Source organism: Xenopus laevis, chromosome 4L, assembly GCF_017654675.1.
Source record: "Xenopus laevis strain J_2021 chromosome 4L, Xenopus_laevis_v10.1, whole genome shotgun sequence".
Classification (NCBI taxonomy): domain Eukaryota; kingdom Metazoa; phylum Chordata; class Amphibia; order Anura; family Pipidae; genus Xenopus; species Xenopus laevis.
Window position 1 is genome coordinate 26,101,043 of NC_054377.1, and position 19,083 is coordinate 26,120,125.

At 40.7% G+C, this 19,083-nt stretch overlaps 1 protein-coding gene across 1 annotated transcript; it reads right to left on the bottom strand.

Moving 5' to 3' along the window:
- Positions 1–235: 235 nt before the first annotated feature.
- esrra.L (estrogen related receptor alpha L homeolog) lies at positions 236–17,705 on the bottom strand. The gene is made up of 7 exons (XM_018256812.2): positions 17,343–17,705; positions 9,419–9,730; positions 8,227–8,343; positions 6,904–7,029; positions 4,728–4,895; positions 3,220–3,489; positions 236–2,355 (listed from the first exon to the last, which is right to left on the bottom strand). The coding sequence occupies exons 2-7, from the start codon at positions 9,714–9,716 to the stop codon at positions 2,108–2,110; spliced, it is 1,227 nt and encodes a 408-aa protein (XP_018112301.1). The 5' UTR covers positions 9,717–9,730; positions 17,343–17,705; the 3' UTR covers positions 236–2,107.
- Between the last annotated feature and the right edge of the window lie 1,378 nt (positions 17,706–19,083).

Below are 19,083 nucleotides of genomic sequence, written 5' to 3' on the forward strand. Positions count from 1 at the left end.
CCCCAACTCTTTTTACATCTGAATGTTGCTCACGGGTGGACCCCTGGTTTTAACCTATGAGTGAAGACTGGTGAAGTGCAGTTCGGGGAATTCCTTACCAATTCTAATAAATAATAAAGGCCAATTGAAAAGTTGCTAGGAATAGAGTATTCTATAACATAATAAAAGTTAACTTAAATGTGAACCACCCCGTTAATAAGCCCAGGACAGATCTAGTGAGTAAACAGACACAGCATGAAATCTCCCTGATGTTTATTGCAGTCCAGGCTCCATTGGGCCTTATCAATGATCTAAATATATTTATAAGCAATGAGGTATATTACATATCCACATTATTCTATAGGTTTATATACAGGCGGGTCTCATGGTGGCTTCAGAGAACAGAAATGATCATAGAAATAAAATGCATACGACAATTGATTATACACAAACACACATTTGGGCTCCATAAATTTCAGTGGTAACACAGAAGTCAAAAGCATAATAAAGTTGTTCAATGTTCGATTTAAACTTAAAAATGGTGCATTGTTGCCCATCTGTGGAAATAAAACATTATTTAGTGAATTGTTGGCATGAGCTTTTCCTTATTAAGCTGCTTATTGCCCATTTCAATTTTCAATTTATACTAATGATTTTTTTTTATCCTATACACAAAATAATAATATAATGATTTTACCCTCTGGCAATGGCTTTCTGACCCAGTGTAGAGTGACACTTAGTGGTCTTTGCACATATTGAAGTATAACGCTTGCACAGATTATACCTTAATGTAGTGACATCTAGCGGTCATATTGCATAATGTTCTACAACCATGTTGTATAGTGCAGTCAGTGACATCCTCTTGATGTTTGTTGTACAGTGATGACCAGAGGTTATGGTTAGCATTTCACAGGATAATAATTGGACAATGAAGTAGGGCAGGGAGTCCAGGAAGTACCACTTTACACATATTGCCTTATAATACACAAAAGCCATGAATATCCTGTAAATTATATCCTTATAAACGGTGAGTAGTGATGTCATCAGTTATAAACGGTGAGTAGTGATGTAATTTCTGTCACATGACTCACTAAAATTTGTGTATTATAATTAATAAAGTACCCCCAGTTGTAAAATATGAGGATATTATAAGTTACCTCGGAGTTCCATGACCTGTATAAAAACACTCGGCCTTCGGCCTCGTGTTTTTATATGGTCATGAAACTCCTCGGTAACTTATAATATCCTTATATTTTACAAGAGGGGGTACTTTATTCACTATATAATACACAAAAGCCATGAATATCTTGTAAATTATATCCTTATAAACGGTGACTAGTGATGTCATCAGTTATAAACGATGAGTAGTGATGTCATTTTTGTCACATGACTCACTAAAACTTGTGTATTATAATAAATAAAGTACCCCTTGCTGGAAAATACGAGGATTAGACGTAACTTCGGCATTCCATAACCTGTATAAAAGCACTCGGTCTTAGTCATTGTGCTTTTATATGGTCATGGAGCTACTCTGTGACTTATAATATCCTTATATTTTACAATAGGGGGGTACTTTATGCACTATATATACAGTATCATCATTAGGAGAAAACAATATACTTATACTTTAAAAAAAATCCTTTAAACTGGCATGAAGTCACACTAACAGCCTGTACATTAAGTTGGGATGTTGTACCTGAACTACAGTAATAATACCATACTCTGCAGTGCTACCACTCGTTTCAGGGGGGGAGGTAAAGGTTTGGAGGCTAGTAGCTATATTATTTATAGGGCCATGTACATAAGCTGCATTAAATAACTACCCTCCATATTATTTTAGCTCCATCCACTCTTATATGGCTTATTACTGAATACAACCAACTCTGTTCATGGCTGTATTCTATTCATTCTGTGGGGCCACATCCACCAAGTCTGCCCAAATCTTTGTTTACTGTCTTTTGTCAGGGCAGTGACTGTGATAAGGCACCTTCCCTGATTTTCTCCTTCTGCTCAGTCCATCCTTATTCTTTGAGTGCATGTTTTGGTTTTTGTGACCACCGTTATATAGACTCTCCCTATATGACTATGGGGACGAGTTTATATACACTTATAAAGTTTCTGATTAACATCAGTCCATCATAGCTTCTAACATCTCCAGAAATAGCTTGTGCATGGGGACAGCTCCCTCCTCTCGCAGGGCATGAAAGTGCTGGAGGACACGGCCAGCTGTCTGACGCAGTAGTGGGAGTGTTAATAGCAGCTTGCCATCCCTGCAGGGCTCCTCTGGGTGACGACCTGATTCATATTCGCTGAGAGCTTCTTGCAGGGCATCGCGGAGCCGCAGAACTGCATCTGGATCCTCAATGTGCACAGAATCTGCAGTAAGAAGGGCATATTTGTAACTTAATGCATTCCACCTCTGCATATGAAATTTTTTTTGTTTAGCCCTCCAAATCTTCCATAAAAGACTGTGTGTTGGGAACCTAAACATCCTTAAGCTGGCCATATATGCAAAGATCAGATCGTACGAATCATCGTACGATCGGACTTTCCCATCTCCCGACCCGCCACTAACCATTCAGATCAAAGTCTTACCAGTCAGATTAGTTAAAGAACAGATCAGCAATGTTCTGCCCCTGACAGCAATCGTACAATATCTATGTCCAACCAAAGCTAGTGACAGTCTCCCACTGAAAATCGTACGATCGGCAATACACGCAGAGATATTATCGGCAGCCGACAGAAATTTTCTAACCTGTCTGATCGACCAAACGACCGATCTCCGCCGGACGAAAAATGTCGGGACTCTCCACAAACGGTTCGAAAATCGTACGAATCCTCGATTCGTACGATCAGATCTTTGCGTCTATGGCCAGCTTAAGAGTACTACCGTTACAGTGAGCTACAGGGTCCAAGAACCAAGCAGCTCCACATTATCATTTACTTACAAAGAATCATACATGGGAACTACCAGTGTCAGAAATAAATAAAAAACCACTGAAAATGGAAACTTTCAATGTGTGTAAGAGGGAAACCTGCCCATGTGGAATGCATCTCACCTGCAAACTTAACTAGAGCCAAGGACATTTCTGTGGCTTGATAACTATGATGCACTGCACAATAAATGTCATGCACAATGAATCAAATGTCATAGACATGACATCATTTTAAACACTGCCTTTTGACATCGACAAAGGCAACATCCAGAAAGTACATTCTCCTGAAGCGAGTTTGGCTCACCTGAGTTAGTGAGGGTTAGAGCCTTCAGCATGACGTACTCTTCCTTTTCCACACGCAGGGTGCGATATTTTCGGACAAGGTGCAGGACGCATGAGCAGAGATCAGTGAGACGGCCAGAGCGAGAAGATTCCTCATCAAGCACAAAATCCTCAGCAAACACAACCTCATCTTCATACGGAAGCGAGCGGAAAACAACTCCAAGCAATAAAACCTCCATCCAGACACTCTGCAAGAGACTCATCTGGTCCGAGAGGGAAAGGGAGGAGAATCCTAAGAAAATAAATAGAGTATTTTAAAGACCTACTAATGTGAAGAAATTTGTGCCAGTACATTAAATAGCAATCAATCAGCAACAAACTATAAAGAAGATGTTTACCTTAGTATTAAAATTATACTGTACACCCAGCACAATAAATAGGGCTTGTTGTAAACGGCATTTTGCCTATTGCTTTAAAAAGATAAATCCTTTCTCTGCAATAAACAGCACAGAGCAGGGAAACAATGCACTTTAATCGCCACTTGATATTCAACTTTTTTTTTCTTATTACATGAATTTTTGCAGCTTTTTGTTCAGCAGCTCTCCAAATATGAACTTCAGCAGCTATCTTCTTGCTGGGACCCAATTTTTCCTAGTAACTAGGCAGGTGCGGGTGGTTCACCTTTAAGGTAACTTTTAGTATGTTATAGAATGGCCGATTCTAAGCAATGTTTCAATTGGTCTACATTATTTATTTTTTACAGTTTTTGAATTATTTGCCTTCTTCTTCTGACTGGTTCTAAGTTTCAAATGGGGGTCACTGGCCCTGTCTAAAAGACAAATGCTCAGTAAGGCTAAAAACTTATTGTTATTGCTACTTTTTATTACTCATATTTCTATTCAGGCCCTCTCCTATTCATATTCCAGTCTCTTATTCAAATCAATGCATGGTTGCTAGGGTAACTTGGACCCTAGCTACCAAATTGCTGAAACTGCAAACTGGAGAGCTGCTGAATAAAAGATAAATAACTCAAACACCACAAATAATGAAAAATGAAAACCAATTGCAAACTGTCTCAGAAATTCACTCTCTACATCATAACTAAATGTTAATTTTAAAGGTGAACAACCCCTTTAAATAAAAGACTGGGAGATGAATAGGAGCTGGCCTGAAAAGTATGATAAACAATAACGTTGTATTCTCACTGAGCAATAATTTTGCCTGCTGGGGTCAGTGACAGACACCAACCAGCCAGAGTTTTAGAATAAAAAAAGATTCAGAGAAATGAAGACCGGCTGAAACATTGCTAAGAACAGGCCATTCTATAAGATGTAAGATGACCACTACAAATAAATCTAATGCAAATAGACTACTTGGCTGTTACAGGTTACTGAATTGGTGTAAGGCTGTATTTCTAAATGAGGTCTCTATTTCACCATGCTCGATATTAAGGGTATGCTTTATATGCTTGCATAAATACAGACTGCTGATGCCAGATATCCTCAGCAAAGCATTGTTGTGATCTCATACCTGGGATATTCTTTGCCCAGCTAATGATGATGACAATTTCACGATCAGCAAGGTCACACAGGGTGCTCATATATTTCAAATCACCATCAGGAAGTGCTGGGTCTGGCATAGCAAACAACTTGTCTGGTTCTGCAACCAGCAGGTGAGAGACAACTGCATTCACTGGAGCTGGCAAAAGAAGTGAGAGTAGAGGATATGAGTAAAGACAAAACAAATATTCAGGTGTGCCAGAGCCCACAAGTAAGTTAAAAATAGGCTTGTCTGTGGGCCCTATCCTTACTGTACTACACATGGAATCAGGTTTCAAAAGATAAGGACACAGCAAACATCAAAGACGAGAATCCGTTAAGTCAGCAATAAGATATACACAAATGTGGTTTTCTTTGTATGTAGTATGCCATTACTTTTGCTGTTACTTTGGAATGGAATTATCTTTAAGGCAAACTGGATATTGCATCAATTCATTTGTTAACCGCATGTTGTACCAATACCATAGGGATTGGTGCTTAGACTTGATTCCTATCTTTCTGCATCTTCCAATATATGCTGTCCAGTCTTAGGGTAAGGGCACTCCTGGAGATTCGGGGTGATTTAGTTGCCCCGCGACTAATCGCTTCTTCTTTGGGGCGACTAATCTTCCCGAACTGCTTCCCCCTGCTAGAATGGAAAAACGCCTGCGGCATGGCACTCGCGGCGCTTGTTTTCCGAAGTTGCCCGAAGTTTCCTAGTGAGGTAATTTGAGGCGACTTCGGAAAACAAGCGCCACGACTTTTTCCGTAAAGCCAGAACGACAAGCCAACAGATATCCAAGTCTTCTGCTGATATCGGTCGTCTCGTCTCCCACCATACACGCACTGAATATCGTACAAAAATTAGTTTTGTACAATATTATCGGTGCGTCTATGGCCACCTTTACCTACTAGGTAGCAAATTGGGGAAGTTTGTGGGCTGTAAGCCTTACACTCAACACATCCCACTTCTTAAATAATATTTTAAAAAAATAGTTTTGCTGTGACACATACAGGGTCCAATTTCTGGCCACCCTGAACGCTAAAGCAGCATGAAGCAGTCTTGATTTTAGAATTAGGTATGTTTTGTGGTGCAATAGTTTCATTAATGGGTTTTATCAACTTTGTGCTGCTCAACCTCTGCCAATCATATACTAGCCAAATTAAGATACTGGCTCACCAAATCCCTGTTTTCAGCATTAACTATTTGACCCTGTTTGCCATAACCATATTATTCCCATGTCAATGATGTAAACTCAGAGTGTTTCTCAGAGTAATTGTGCAACTTATTTTTGTTTCCTATAATTAGCAGTTTCTGAGATATTGCAGTTTAGACGTCTAATACCAGACTTTTGGCTCAACTGAGAAACAGCAACTCTTGGATTACATAAATCCAGGAAGTGTATAGACAGGGTCACTTGCACACAAGTAAGTTAACATCAATTTATGTTTTTGAGTGCATCCAGAGGTATTAGGCAAAAGCAATGTAGTGTGGTATTGCAGATAAAGAAAACACGGGGCTGAATAAGGTTAAAGCAATGGGGAGAAATAAAGAACCAGCATCAGACAGAAAAGAAATCCCTGGTGTGCCACAAACAGAATGGGATGAAATATGTGCAGGCATGAGGCGGCCAACAACTTAAATGAGAGAGCTGTGAGTGGATTAAGAAAAAGTAACACCAAAAAATTAAAAAAAATTTAAGGAAAAGACTTGTACTTGTGACCTGAACTGGCAAACCGTTGTGTTCAATTCAAACACAACTATAGTTTATATAAACAAGCTGCTGTGTAACCATGGGGGCAGCCATTTAGGCACAGGATACACAGTAGATAACAGACACGTTCTAAAGAACCCAGTTGTATGATATATATATATATATATATATATATATATATATATATACACATATCTACATAGCATATCTGTTATCTGCTGTGTATACTGTGCCTTTTCTCCTTTACAGCTTTGAATGGCTGCCCCCATGACTACACAGCAGCTTATTTATATAAACTATAGTAGTCTTTCTGAAGCAAATACACCAATTTTACCAGTGGAGCATAACAGTACATAACATTTTCATTAATTTAGGACACTCATTTTTTGGTGTTACTGTTCCTTTAAGCTATGTCTGGATAAACTGGAAAGGAGTATTACAAGGCAGTCTTACTTTGCTTCTTGACCACTGTTGCAGAGGCTTGCTGAGCCTGCCCACCAGACGAGTACTGGAGGATATCTCCATCTGGCCTCCTCTTGTATTTCTGACGTCCTCCTCTGACACGGTCCAAGCGTACCCCTTAACAGACAGAAAAACGGCACTGAACACCAGTAAAACACTACCATTGCATGCTCCTGTACAAAGATAAGCAAATTCATGGGTTTGAAAGGAACAATATCAATGAATTAAGGTTAAGCAAGCCTACCTAAGCTACTTGGTTGAATTTAAAAGTCCAGAATGCAGGTCTGGAGCAATACTTGTCAAACCTATACAAACTAAAATATTCTCCAAACCCAGAACTAGTAGGAAAGATTGGGGTAAATATGCAAACGTGAGCACTTTTGAGATGGTGGAGTTAAACAAAAACTGTGACACCTGCCTTAAAGGGGTAGTTCACTTTTAAATTACCTTAGTATGATGCAAACTACTAATACTCAGATTCTTTGCAACTGGTATTAATGTTTTTATTTATATTTGTATCTTCATTTTTTAGATTCTAGATCAAGTTGCAATTTATCTTAGCACTGGTTTGAATGAGAAGATGAATGGGGCGGGCTTGAATAGAAAGATAAGCCATAAATGGACAATAAATATAAAACGGTTAGTCACCCCCCATCTGAAAGATGGAAAAAGGCAGAAGAAAAATTAAAAACATTAAAATGGGCTGACTGCTAATAGTAGGAGAAATTTAACTTAAGAGAGAACTACCCCTTTAAAACATGACGAGTACATTTTAAGATGCAGTTTAAGAAACACCTTTCTGCTACCTGGAGTGTATGAGCAATTGTTGATCTGGGCTAGTGCATAACTCTGCCCATTGGGTAAAATCAGGTGACCTTGCACCCTGGAAAGTACAGTATGTGCCAGGGCACATAATCTCACTATTTCAATAGGCAGAACAAACTAATTTAGAAAATTTGGCAAACCAATGAAATGTTTGCTTTCAGCAGCTGGCCAAAAAACCCCCACTAATCAATAATTGGTTGCTATGGGTTACTGCCCTTTCTGCCCTAGTGCAAATTTGCCAGCATTTTATTTATTTATTGCTTGCTCATCAACATATTCCTGCTCATTAAAATCCACAAGTGTAATCTATAAAGATAATGTATGGCACAAAATTGGTAACATTCAAGAGTCTGTTTGAGGTTTGACAGGCCTGATGGTCAAGCTCTATTGCTTAATACTGGCACTCTGCAATGTTCTATATATGATCAATAGCCTCTTGCAGTCATGCCTGCTTTCCCATGTACTGCGAGGGCCACAATGCCCACTCACCTTCTTTTAGCATGCCCACGCGAAGGCACTTTGTGAAGCGGCAAGCTTGACAGGCCTTTCGACGTCTCTTGGTAATTTCACATTCATTGCTGGCTGGACAGCTGTACTCGATATTGCCTGAGACAGATATAGGGAACAGCATGAAAGAAGTGTCAGGCCAATAATAACATTTATTATTTTCCTATAATTTATTTACATTAAAATTGGACCTCCCTCCCATTTTTACCTCGCTTTTGTTCTAAATAAAAAAAGCTAAATACATAGAACACTGTATGTATTTCCTTCTTCCCAATGCTGCTAAGTATTACAGTTATTTCTGCTGCTAATTAGCAGCCCCAATTAGTGGTTGATTTGGCCCGGCCAGTGATTTTTTTTTAAAGCAAAACTATACCCCCAACAATGTAGGTCTCTATAAAAATATACTGAATAAAACATCTCATATGTAAAACCCTGCTTTGTGTAAATAAACCATTTACATATTAATATACTTTTTAGTAGTATGTGCCATTGGGTAATCATAAATCGAAAATTGCCATTTAAAAAAAATAAGGGCCGCCCCTTGGGATCGTAGGATTCACGGTGCACACAAACATACCAAACAAACCATACATGTTAGGTCACATGAGCCAATTAACAGACAGAGTTCTGTATTTTGCTTCTACGCTTCTTACTCTTACAATTAGAGTTGTAGAATTTCTGGTCAGGTGATCTCTGAAATAGCACACAGACCATCATGAAATGGGGGTTCAAGGCTAGAGACGTAAAAGGGTAATATTTACTCAAATATATATCCCAATTTGATAAGATTCTTTAATATGCAGTGTCGGACTGGGATACCAGGGGCCCACTAGAAAACCTTAGGATGAGAGCCCACTTTCCAAACTTTTAAACCTCCTCTCCTCACTCAACCTCTTTATTCTCCTAGTCTCTTTTCTCTACATACTATACTCTATTCTTCCATTATTAAGCCTTTTATTCCCATAAAGAAATAGAGAATGACCATGAAATAGGCCAAAAGGTTAGAAGCAGGAGGGCCCACTGACCCCTTGGCCCACCGGGAGTTTTCCTGGTATCCCGGTGGGCCAGTCCGACACTGTTAATATGCACTTAATTTAATATAAACTATCTGTTTTGGGGGTATAGTTTTCCTTGGAATGAAATGCATCAGTGCACCCCTCTGTACGACTCTGACCTTGGATGGTGCGCTTGAAGAAGGCTTTGCATGCCTCACATGAGGCAACCCCATAGTGATAGCCTGATGCCACATCTCCACACACCAGGCAAAGACGTTTGGGAATAGAGTTTAGGACATATTTGCCACGGCCTGATACATCATCTTGCTCCTCATCTCTGCAACAGCGTGGTCCTGGAGGGTCTGGGCCATGGCCGCTACTATCACTAGAGCCACTAGGACTCCGACGCCCAATGCTTTCGGGTGTCCCTGGTTCAGCCTTGATGCAAAGATCTGGACGTCTGTCACGGGAAGACATTGTGTACAACACCTCTGCAAATAAAGGCACATGTAGTGTTGGCATTAGTAAAAAGAACTATATATATATATATATATATATATATATATATATATATATATATATATATATATATATATATACACACACACACACACACACACACACACACACACACACACACACATGTGGTCCAAGCAATGGCTGAGTATATATTACAGAGTAAGTTCTTCTAATCCTCAAGGACCTTGTGGGCCAAGGCCTGGAGTTACAAACCTATGGTGCAGACCACAAATCCTATGGTGCAGAACATACATATCCAGAGCAATTAATGAAGCCTAAGTAAATCTTAAACTAATTACAGGGACAATATGCATATTTAATCAACTGAGTCTGTTAGGGTAAGGCCAGACGAGGAGATTCGGGGAGATTTTGTCGCCTGGCGACTTATCGCCATGTCTTTTGCGCGACTATCTCCCCGAACTGCCTCAGCGTTTTTTCGCCATAGGCTACAGCGCAAAATCGCCTGCGCTAATGCACACGCGGCGATGCGTTTTCAATAGTCGCCCAAAGTTGCCTCATTTCGACATAGGCTACAGCGCAAAATCGCCTGCGCTAATGCACACGTGACGATGCGTTTTCAATAGTCGCCCGAAGTTGCCTCACTGAGCTCAAAATTACAGAAAGGCCATCTCCAGTTTATTCAAATAAACTAAATTTCCTTTTTCTCTGTAATAATAAAACAGAAACTTGTACTTGATCGAAACTAAGATATAATGAATCCTTATTGGAAGCAAAACCAGCCTATTGGGTTTATTTAATGTTAACACGATTTTCTAGAAAAATCCATTATCTGCAAAACCCCAGGTCCTGAGAATTCTGGATAACAGGTCCCATATCTGTACCTGTTTCAGTGTGTTTATTATATTTATAACCTTCCCTTTGCATATTGACTCTGCCTTGGGTATAGGAAATTGATGTTTAATAATTGCATATTGCCAAAAGTGCATTAAATATGTTGGGCATCAGTTTAATTGACTGTTTTATCTGTAAAAGAACTCCCCACACAGGATCTCCTACACAAAGAAGTATGCACAACATTATGTCCAGCTTAGGACATGGACACCCAAGTGTATTTTCTGTCATTACATCACCAGCTAAGCACAATACAAACATTTCAACTGCTATTGAACAAAGCCACCCCTGTGAGAGTTTGAGGATGATGCTGAAGTAACACATTTATTGTTATGGCCACTTTTTATTACTCGTGTTTCTATTCAGATCCTCTCCTCTTCATATTCCAGTCTCTTGTTCAAATCAATGCATGGTTGCTAGGATAATGTGGACCCTAGTAACCAGATTGCTGAAATTGCAAACTGGAGAGCCTCTGAATAAAAAGCTAAATAACTAAAAATCCACCAATAATAAAAAATGACAACTAATTGCAAATTGTCTCAGAATATCACTCTCTGCATCATAATAAAAGTGAACTCAAAGGTGAATAACCCCTTTAGGGTCAGGGCACATGCTCAGATTCGGGGAGATTACTCTTCCGCCTCACGAGGAAACTTCGGAAAACGAATCACTCCAAGTGCCATTCCGCCGGCAATTTACTAGATGGCGGGAGGCAGTTTGGGGAGATTAGTCGCCCTGAAGAAGATTTGTCGCCGGGCGACTAATCTCTCCCGAATCTGAGCGTGTGCCCTGACCCTTAACCCTTTGACACATATCATTTTCTCATGATAAGGAGCTGCTAATTAAGGCCCTTTCAGAGCAATATTTAAGGGAATATAATAATAGTCCCAGTGTTGGCCCTAGGACAAGTAACCCACAGAAGCTAATCGGTATTTGAAAGCAGTCCAGTAAATACTACCTACAGATCGGTTGCTATGGGTTATTCGTCCTGGAGCAAATGTTGCACCTGTTATTCTTTCGGATGGCCAAATGTAATAAGTATAAACACTCGGCACCCTCTAGGTATAGGTAAACAATATAGGTCTCAGGCCAAACACCCCGAGGGTAAACAGTCACACAAGACTAGTAAATGTAATAACTGGCCCTACAGGGGTCCTACCATTGAGCCCAGAACTGCATAATGTTAGTGTGGGACTGGAAACATACAACAGCTCTGCCTGTAACATCAAGCCACTTTCTGGCTACCAGATTATGCATTCGCTAGCTGAATGGCTCCCACAAATTCATTCATGGTTTTAATGCAAATACTACAGACAACCCAATAAACCTGTGGCATTTCATCTGCTGATCATCTGAGACAATTAGTAATTGGCTTTCATTTTTTATTATGTGTGGGTTATGAAGTTCTCCAGTTTCAGCAATCTGGTTGCTAGGGTCCAAAATACCCTAGCAACCATGCATTGATTTGAATAAGAGACTGGAATATAAATAGGTGAGGGCCTGAATAGAAAGAGTAATAAAAAGTAACTACAACAATACAGGTGTAGCCTTACAGAGCATTTTTTAGATTGGGTCGGTGACCTCCATTTGGAAAGTGTCAGAGGAAAAGGCAAAAACTTAAAAACGATATAAAATAAATAAAGACGATAAATTGAAAAGTTACTTAGAATTGCCCATTCTATAAAATGCTAAAAACCTAAGGGCTGGGACACACTGGGCGATTTGGGGAGATTTAGTCGCCTGGTGACTAATCGCCGCGACTTTCCACGACCAATCTTCCCCGAATGCTTCCCCTCGCTCTGCGCCTGGCTAAAATGAAAAATCGCCTGCGCTAATCACACGCGGCGATTCGTTTTCCGAAGTCGCCCGAAGTTTCCTCGTGAGGCAACTTCGGGCGACTTCAGAAAACGAATCGCCGCGTGTGATTAGCGCAGGCGATTTTTCATTTTAGCCAGGCGGAGAGCGAGGGGAAGCATTCGGGGAGAAAAGTCGCTGCGATTAGTCGCCAGGCGACTAAATCTCCCCAAATCGCCCAGTGTGTCCCTACCCTTAAGGTGAATCACTCTTTAACAGTTTTTGTCTTGGACCCCCATTTGAAAGCTGGAAAAAGTCAGAAAAAGAAGGCAAATAATTCAAAAACAATAAAAAATAAAAATGAAGACCAATTGAAAAGTTGCTAATAATCCCTCACTCTATAACATACTAAAAGTTAATTTAAAGGTGAACTAACCCTGTAAAGTAATTGTTCTGTATAAAAATAAAAACTAGGTTATGCAAAATAAAAATGTTTTCAATATAGTTAGTTAGGCAAAAATGTAATGTATAAAGGCTGGAGTGACTGGATGTCTAACATAATAGCCAGAGCACTACTTCCTGCTTTGCAGCTCTCTTGATTTCCACTGATTGGTTATCAGGCAGTAGCCAATCAGTGACTTGAGGGGGGCCACACGAGTCATAACTGTTGCTTTTGAATCTAGGCTGAATGATAAGGATCAATTGCAAACTCACTGAACAGTTATGTCCTATGTGACCGCCCTTAGGGCTCTTACAGACGAGCGTTTTTACCTGCGCTCCCTTTTTCTGTGTTCAGCCGCAGGGGAGCGCAGGAATAGACGCATTACATTTTTTCCAATGGGGCTGTACTCACACAGGCGCGTGTAGGCGCTGAACGCAGGAAAAATGCAGCATGTTGCGTCTCAACCTGCGTTTGGCGCGTTCGGCGCCTACACGCGCCTGTGTGAGTACAGCCCCATTGGAAAAAATGTAATGTGTCTATTCCTGCGCTCCCCTGCGGCCCAACGCAGAAAAACGGAACGCAGGGGAACGCAGGTAAAAACGCTTGTCTGTAAGAGCCCTTAAAGTCGATGATTAGCTCAGACTTAGAGAGCTGCAAAGCAGGAAGTTGGGTTCTGCTCTGTTATGTTAGAAATCCAGTCACTCCTGCATTTATACATTACATTTTTGGCTAAATAACCATATTATAAAATTTTTTGTTTTGTACCCAGTTTTTATTTTTACACTGAACTGAAATGTGTGCTTTAGCCAATAGTCCTGGTTGGTGGTTGCCACCGATCGTATATCTTACATTAATGTATGCTTTCTCTCTGCATCATTACAGATGTTGCAAAACTTAAACCAGTAGCTACAGCTATCATGAGCTGCTGGGAATTGTAGTCTAGAGTCTGCAGGGCCCCCCAATTGGCTGTTTTATAACAATCTGGGCTAAAAATAATAGTGCAGGTTCGCACAAACTCAAAACAGTGAAGCAAACATTGGCATAAGTATCCCAATGTATCAAACAATGAAATAGAAACAAATGTAACTCTTTAGATAAATAATACTCAGGGCAGACTGCACAGAGTGACGAGTAGGTAGGAAGAGAAAGAAATGAGTAGTTGGCAAGACAGCCATGGTGTGACCTTTGGTCTGTTTAAACCTCATGCACACACACATTTTAGTCAGACAGGTTTTGCAATAACCCCAGGGAATAGAGGACAGAGAACAGATCAGCAGCAACAACCCCTTGTTTGTGGATATGCAGCAGAAGAGGCAGTTGGTATAAGGCAGGGCAAGTTGGGATAGGGTAAGGCTTCCAGATCTTGAGAAAAATCTGGACACCTCTTGCAAATTCAGTAAAAATGGCACTTTGAAATGCAGTCAGGGCAGCCCAACAATGTGAATTTATTAGAAATGCCGCTGATTTTCCAAGTCACCTGGTAACCTTAGGACAGGGCGGCACGTACTGTGTATGTAACATTAGCCCAAGACTTTCCAGGAAAGCAAAGTGAAGGGGTGAACAGTGGATAATCTGATGCTGCCAGGTACAAGGTGATGAATGGTTAATAAGGATGTATATCGGGACAGAAATATAGTGACAGATGAGTGAATGTAGATCAGTCTGACCTCTGACCCGTGCCTCTTCCCCTTTTACCGCTCCAATTTCCTAACCCACTGAGCACAGATCCTCAGTGTGGGGGCAGTAACTTTAAATCTGGTACAGAGTTGCTTAAGAAACATTGTATCATATTGCAGCAACCGCTGTTTTGTAATGTACAATCTTTGATCTGGTACTGACTCTTCCAGAGCTCATTGGCTCAGGGTGCTGCAGAAACCTATAACAACCTAATCTCCCCACCTCCCCCCCAAAAAAGCAAATGGCCATAAACTGAGCAGATCTGAAGCAATCTGACAGCAGAACTTTGAACCTGTTTGTATGAAAGTTGTTCAATTTTCTGGCCCCCAACAATGACAATGAAAATCTACAGGGCAATGGCACAAACCCTGCAATGAATCAAATAACCTTTCATAGATTATAATGGTAATCATAAAATTGCAGTATCTCTTAAATATGCTTACTACCACTTTTTTTTTTTTTTTTAGCTATTTTCACATGACCCTAGATTGCACTGGCAGGTGCAGTACAGTTTCCATAAGTCTATGGCAGGGTATTTTATAGCATTTTGTCACCCACCTGCATGCGAGAAATCATGTAGCCAACAAACCACACCATGTGCCATTGTCCTTATTGAACTGCACTTTATTATTCAGCCACAGAAGAATCACAAGCCAACCAGTCACACATATAACATTGAAATGTGGTCATCAGCCCCCCAATACCAATCAAACTGAGTCAGTGCATCCAAATATGTGGCATTATTGTACAACAATCGCTCATCAGCCTGCAGGTTAGTCCACAGGATATATTAGGTCATGCATCTCTAGCTTTACAATGTATATTTATCAGTAAGCAAGAGTAAATCATTTTAGACCTAAGATCACAAGGTGTTTGAAAGCAAGAAACTGCAATAAAAAAGCACTGCAAGGCAATGGTCAATACCATCAGATTTGCATTCACAGGATGATGTGCATGAGGGCTAATGCTAATCACTTTTGCTCAGAGCCAGTTATTAAATTGCAAGCTCTATGAGCCCAAACACACATCTTGCAAAATACACTGCATAACAGTTCCAAACACTAGGCTAGAATACAAAGTAATATAAGAGAAAATCCAATTTGAGGCCAAACCACATGCATATAATTATAAAAGCACACAGCGATTTGCTGAAGCATGCCATAATTCAAACAAAAGTGGAATATCCTGACGGATACAATCAGACAAATGAGTGGTAGATTTAAATATACAAATATGAGACGCACAAATACACTAATAATTAGAATAACAAAGTGTATCTCTTTTAAATATACAACTATGAGATGCACACATACACTAGTAATTAGAATAACAAAGGCGTATCTCTATTTATCTATCTATCTATCTAACTATAGAGACCTCAGGGAACTGATGAACTATAACCACTCAGCAGCAGGCTGCGTACAACTGTAACACTGACCCTTCATCTGAGTTCAGCCGTCAACTCTTAGTGACCTTGCCTCAAAGTCAACGGACTTCTTCTCAGCTGAAATAAGAGTGTAAGCTCTGGAGACCACAGACTAAGACACTCGGGGCCTCAACACATGCATATTATAATGATGGACACAATTAATAGATGCCTGTGATATGTGAAATTATTTAAAGGGATTATGCTCCTGCACCTTGTTATTACATAGGGAAACTTGGTCAGTTATATGTGTATTGTACAACATACACACATATTATCTATTTACTGTATATATATATATATATATATATATATATATATATATATATATATATATATATATATATATATATATATATATATATATGTAATAGTTTCCAAATGGGCAGCACCCCGCCTTTGTAGCTTACCTCGGGTGCAAAGTAAATTAAATAGATAATAAAAAATAGAAATGACCAGCAACACCGAGTTCATTGGTGAAAAAAGTCAAAGTGTATTCATGTAAAGCCATGCTTGCATGGCTTTACATGAATACACTTTGACTTTTTTCACCAATGAACTCGGTGTTGCTGGTCATTTCTATTTTTTATTTTATATATATATATATATATATATATATATATATATATATATATATATACACACATACATAAAGTATAAGGGGGGTTCTATAGGTATATATATATATATATATATATATATATATAATATGTTCAAAGAGAAAGGTGCACACCAGGATTTTCAAAAAAGCTAAAAGTCCATGTTTATTAATCGCATTTAAAAGAACCGGCCAATGTTGCGGTCTGGCTCTAAGACCTTTATCAAGAGCACACACACACACACATATATATAGGGATTTCTAAGGCCCCCCAGTCTGCTTCAGGGCCCCATAGACCTTTGTATAGGACAAAATCTGAATAAATTGTTGAACATGTGTCTATATGTTAAAGGAAATAATTGAGGAGTGACAAAGTTGTACTGCACTGATTTTGGAAGCTTTAGAAACTGGTCAATAATTAGAATTTATATGTAAATAGGCAAATAATTAATTACTAGCACACACACAATACAGACACAATACACACACATACATATATATATATATATAAACACACACACATAATACACACACACACACATATATATATATATATATATATAAACACACACACAATACACACATATATAAAGACACACACATATAAACACACACAATACACACATATTTAAAGACACACACAATACACACATATTTAAAGACACACACATATAAACACACACACACACACTGTGCAGAGGAAAGTAAGTGAAGAGTTTCTACAAGGATACACTACACAAAGACAGACAAGGAATAAAAGCAGTCGCATATGAATAGACAAGTGTGAATACTCACGTCAGGGTCCTGTTGTCATATTCTGCTGGGGGGTCCCAGAGTTGTGAGTGTGTGAGTACAATAAGGAATAATGTGTTAGTACATAGAGCTGCGGGAGAATGATGAGCGCCTATGTGTGTCCTGTTCCTGTGTAGATAATGTGCGTGAGTGTCACCCGCAGCTTTGTCGTGTCCCTTCTGTGTGAAGGAAGTGCGAGTGCGGCTCAGGAGTAGTGAGTGTTGTGTGTTTGCAGCAGTGTGTGTATATATGTGTGTGTGTAAGATGACAGAGCCGGCTGTAGGACACAGCAGAGGACACCGAGCTCTCACACACTCTCACGGTGTGACACACACACATACACACACTTCCTACACTGGCCTCGCCTCTCCCGTGACAAGTTGGGAAAGGCGGGGCTACAGTCGCTGGTGGTTACACATTAACTCGCTTTGAATAGGCGCTCGCCGCCTGTCAATCAGCCTGAGGGGGCCTCGCTTCTACATAGCGGCCGGTGGCGAAAGTCATTCCATTACCGATTCATATTCACAGCGGAGCCTCATAGCCGCTTCTCTCAGTCCCTTATTTCCTACTCTTATTGTATGTCACCAGCGTTTATAGGGCAGCGTTCGACGTATGGAAAACTGCAACGCTCGGCCGACTTGGGATTGTGGGAGTTGTAGTTCAACGTGGTTCCTAGCTCTCGTTCCTACCCATAGGGTTATTAAAAAGGGTTAAAGCTTTGCTCAGTACTAAATTAGCAATTTGTGAGTCACAACTCTAAAGCTGCGGGAGGATTAGTTGCGCAACATCTGGAAACAGCGGCTTCATAAGCAGCGCTGGGTGTTTGTTGTATAAATACAACTTAGATCTGTCCTACTGATGCACCACTGTATGTTCCTTCCTATGCTGTGGGCTATTGTGGCTGCTGGGGGCAATGCTGTGGGCTATTGTGGCTGCTGGGGGAAATGCTGTGGGCTATTGTGGCTGCTGGGGGCTATCGTGGCTGCTGGGGGCAATACTGTGGGCTATTGCGGCTGCTTAGGACAATGCTGGGGGCTACTGTGGCTGCTGGGGGCAATGCTGTGGTCTATTGTGGCTGCTGGGGGCAATACTGTGGGCTATTGCGGCTGCTTAGGGCAATGCTGGGGGCTACTGTGGCTGCTGGGGGCAATGCTGTGGGCTATTGTGGCTGCTGGGGGCAATGCTGTGGGCTATTGTGGCTGCTGGGGACAAAACTGTGGGCTATTGTGGCTGCTGTGGGCAAAACTGTGGGCTGTTGTGGCTGCTGGGGGCAATGTTGTGGGCTATTGTGGCTGCTGGGGGCAATGCTGTGGGCTATTGTGGCTGCTGGGGGCAATGCTGTGGGCTATTGTGGCTGCTGGGGACAAAACTGTGGGCTATTGTGGCTGCTGTGGGCAAAACTGTGGGCTGTTGTGGCTGCTGGGGGCAATGTTGTGGGCTATTGTGGCTGCTGGGGGCAATGCTGTGGGATATTGTGGCTGCTGGGGGCAATGCTGTGGGCTATTGTGGCTGCTGGGGGCAAAACTGTGGGCTATTGTGGCTGCTGGGGGCAATGCCATGGGCTACTGTGGCTTCTGGGGGCAATGCTGTGGGTTATATGTGTCTGAAAGGGCAAGTGTCATATTGCCTTCTGCATGGTCTGTTGTATTAGTGGGAGTGGAATGATGACCTTGAAGATGGGTTTATAGGAAAGGGCCCACCATAGCCAGTGCTGGTACCCCCTCTCTCTGTGCTGATTGAGACC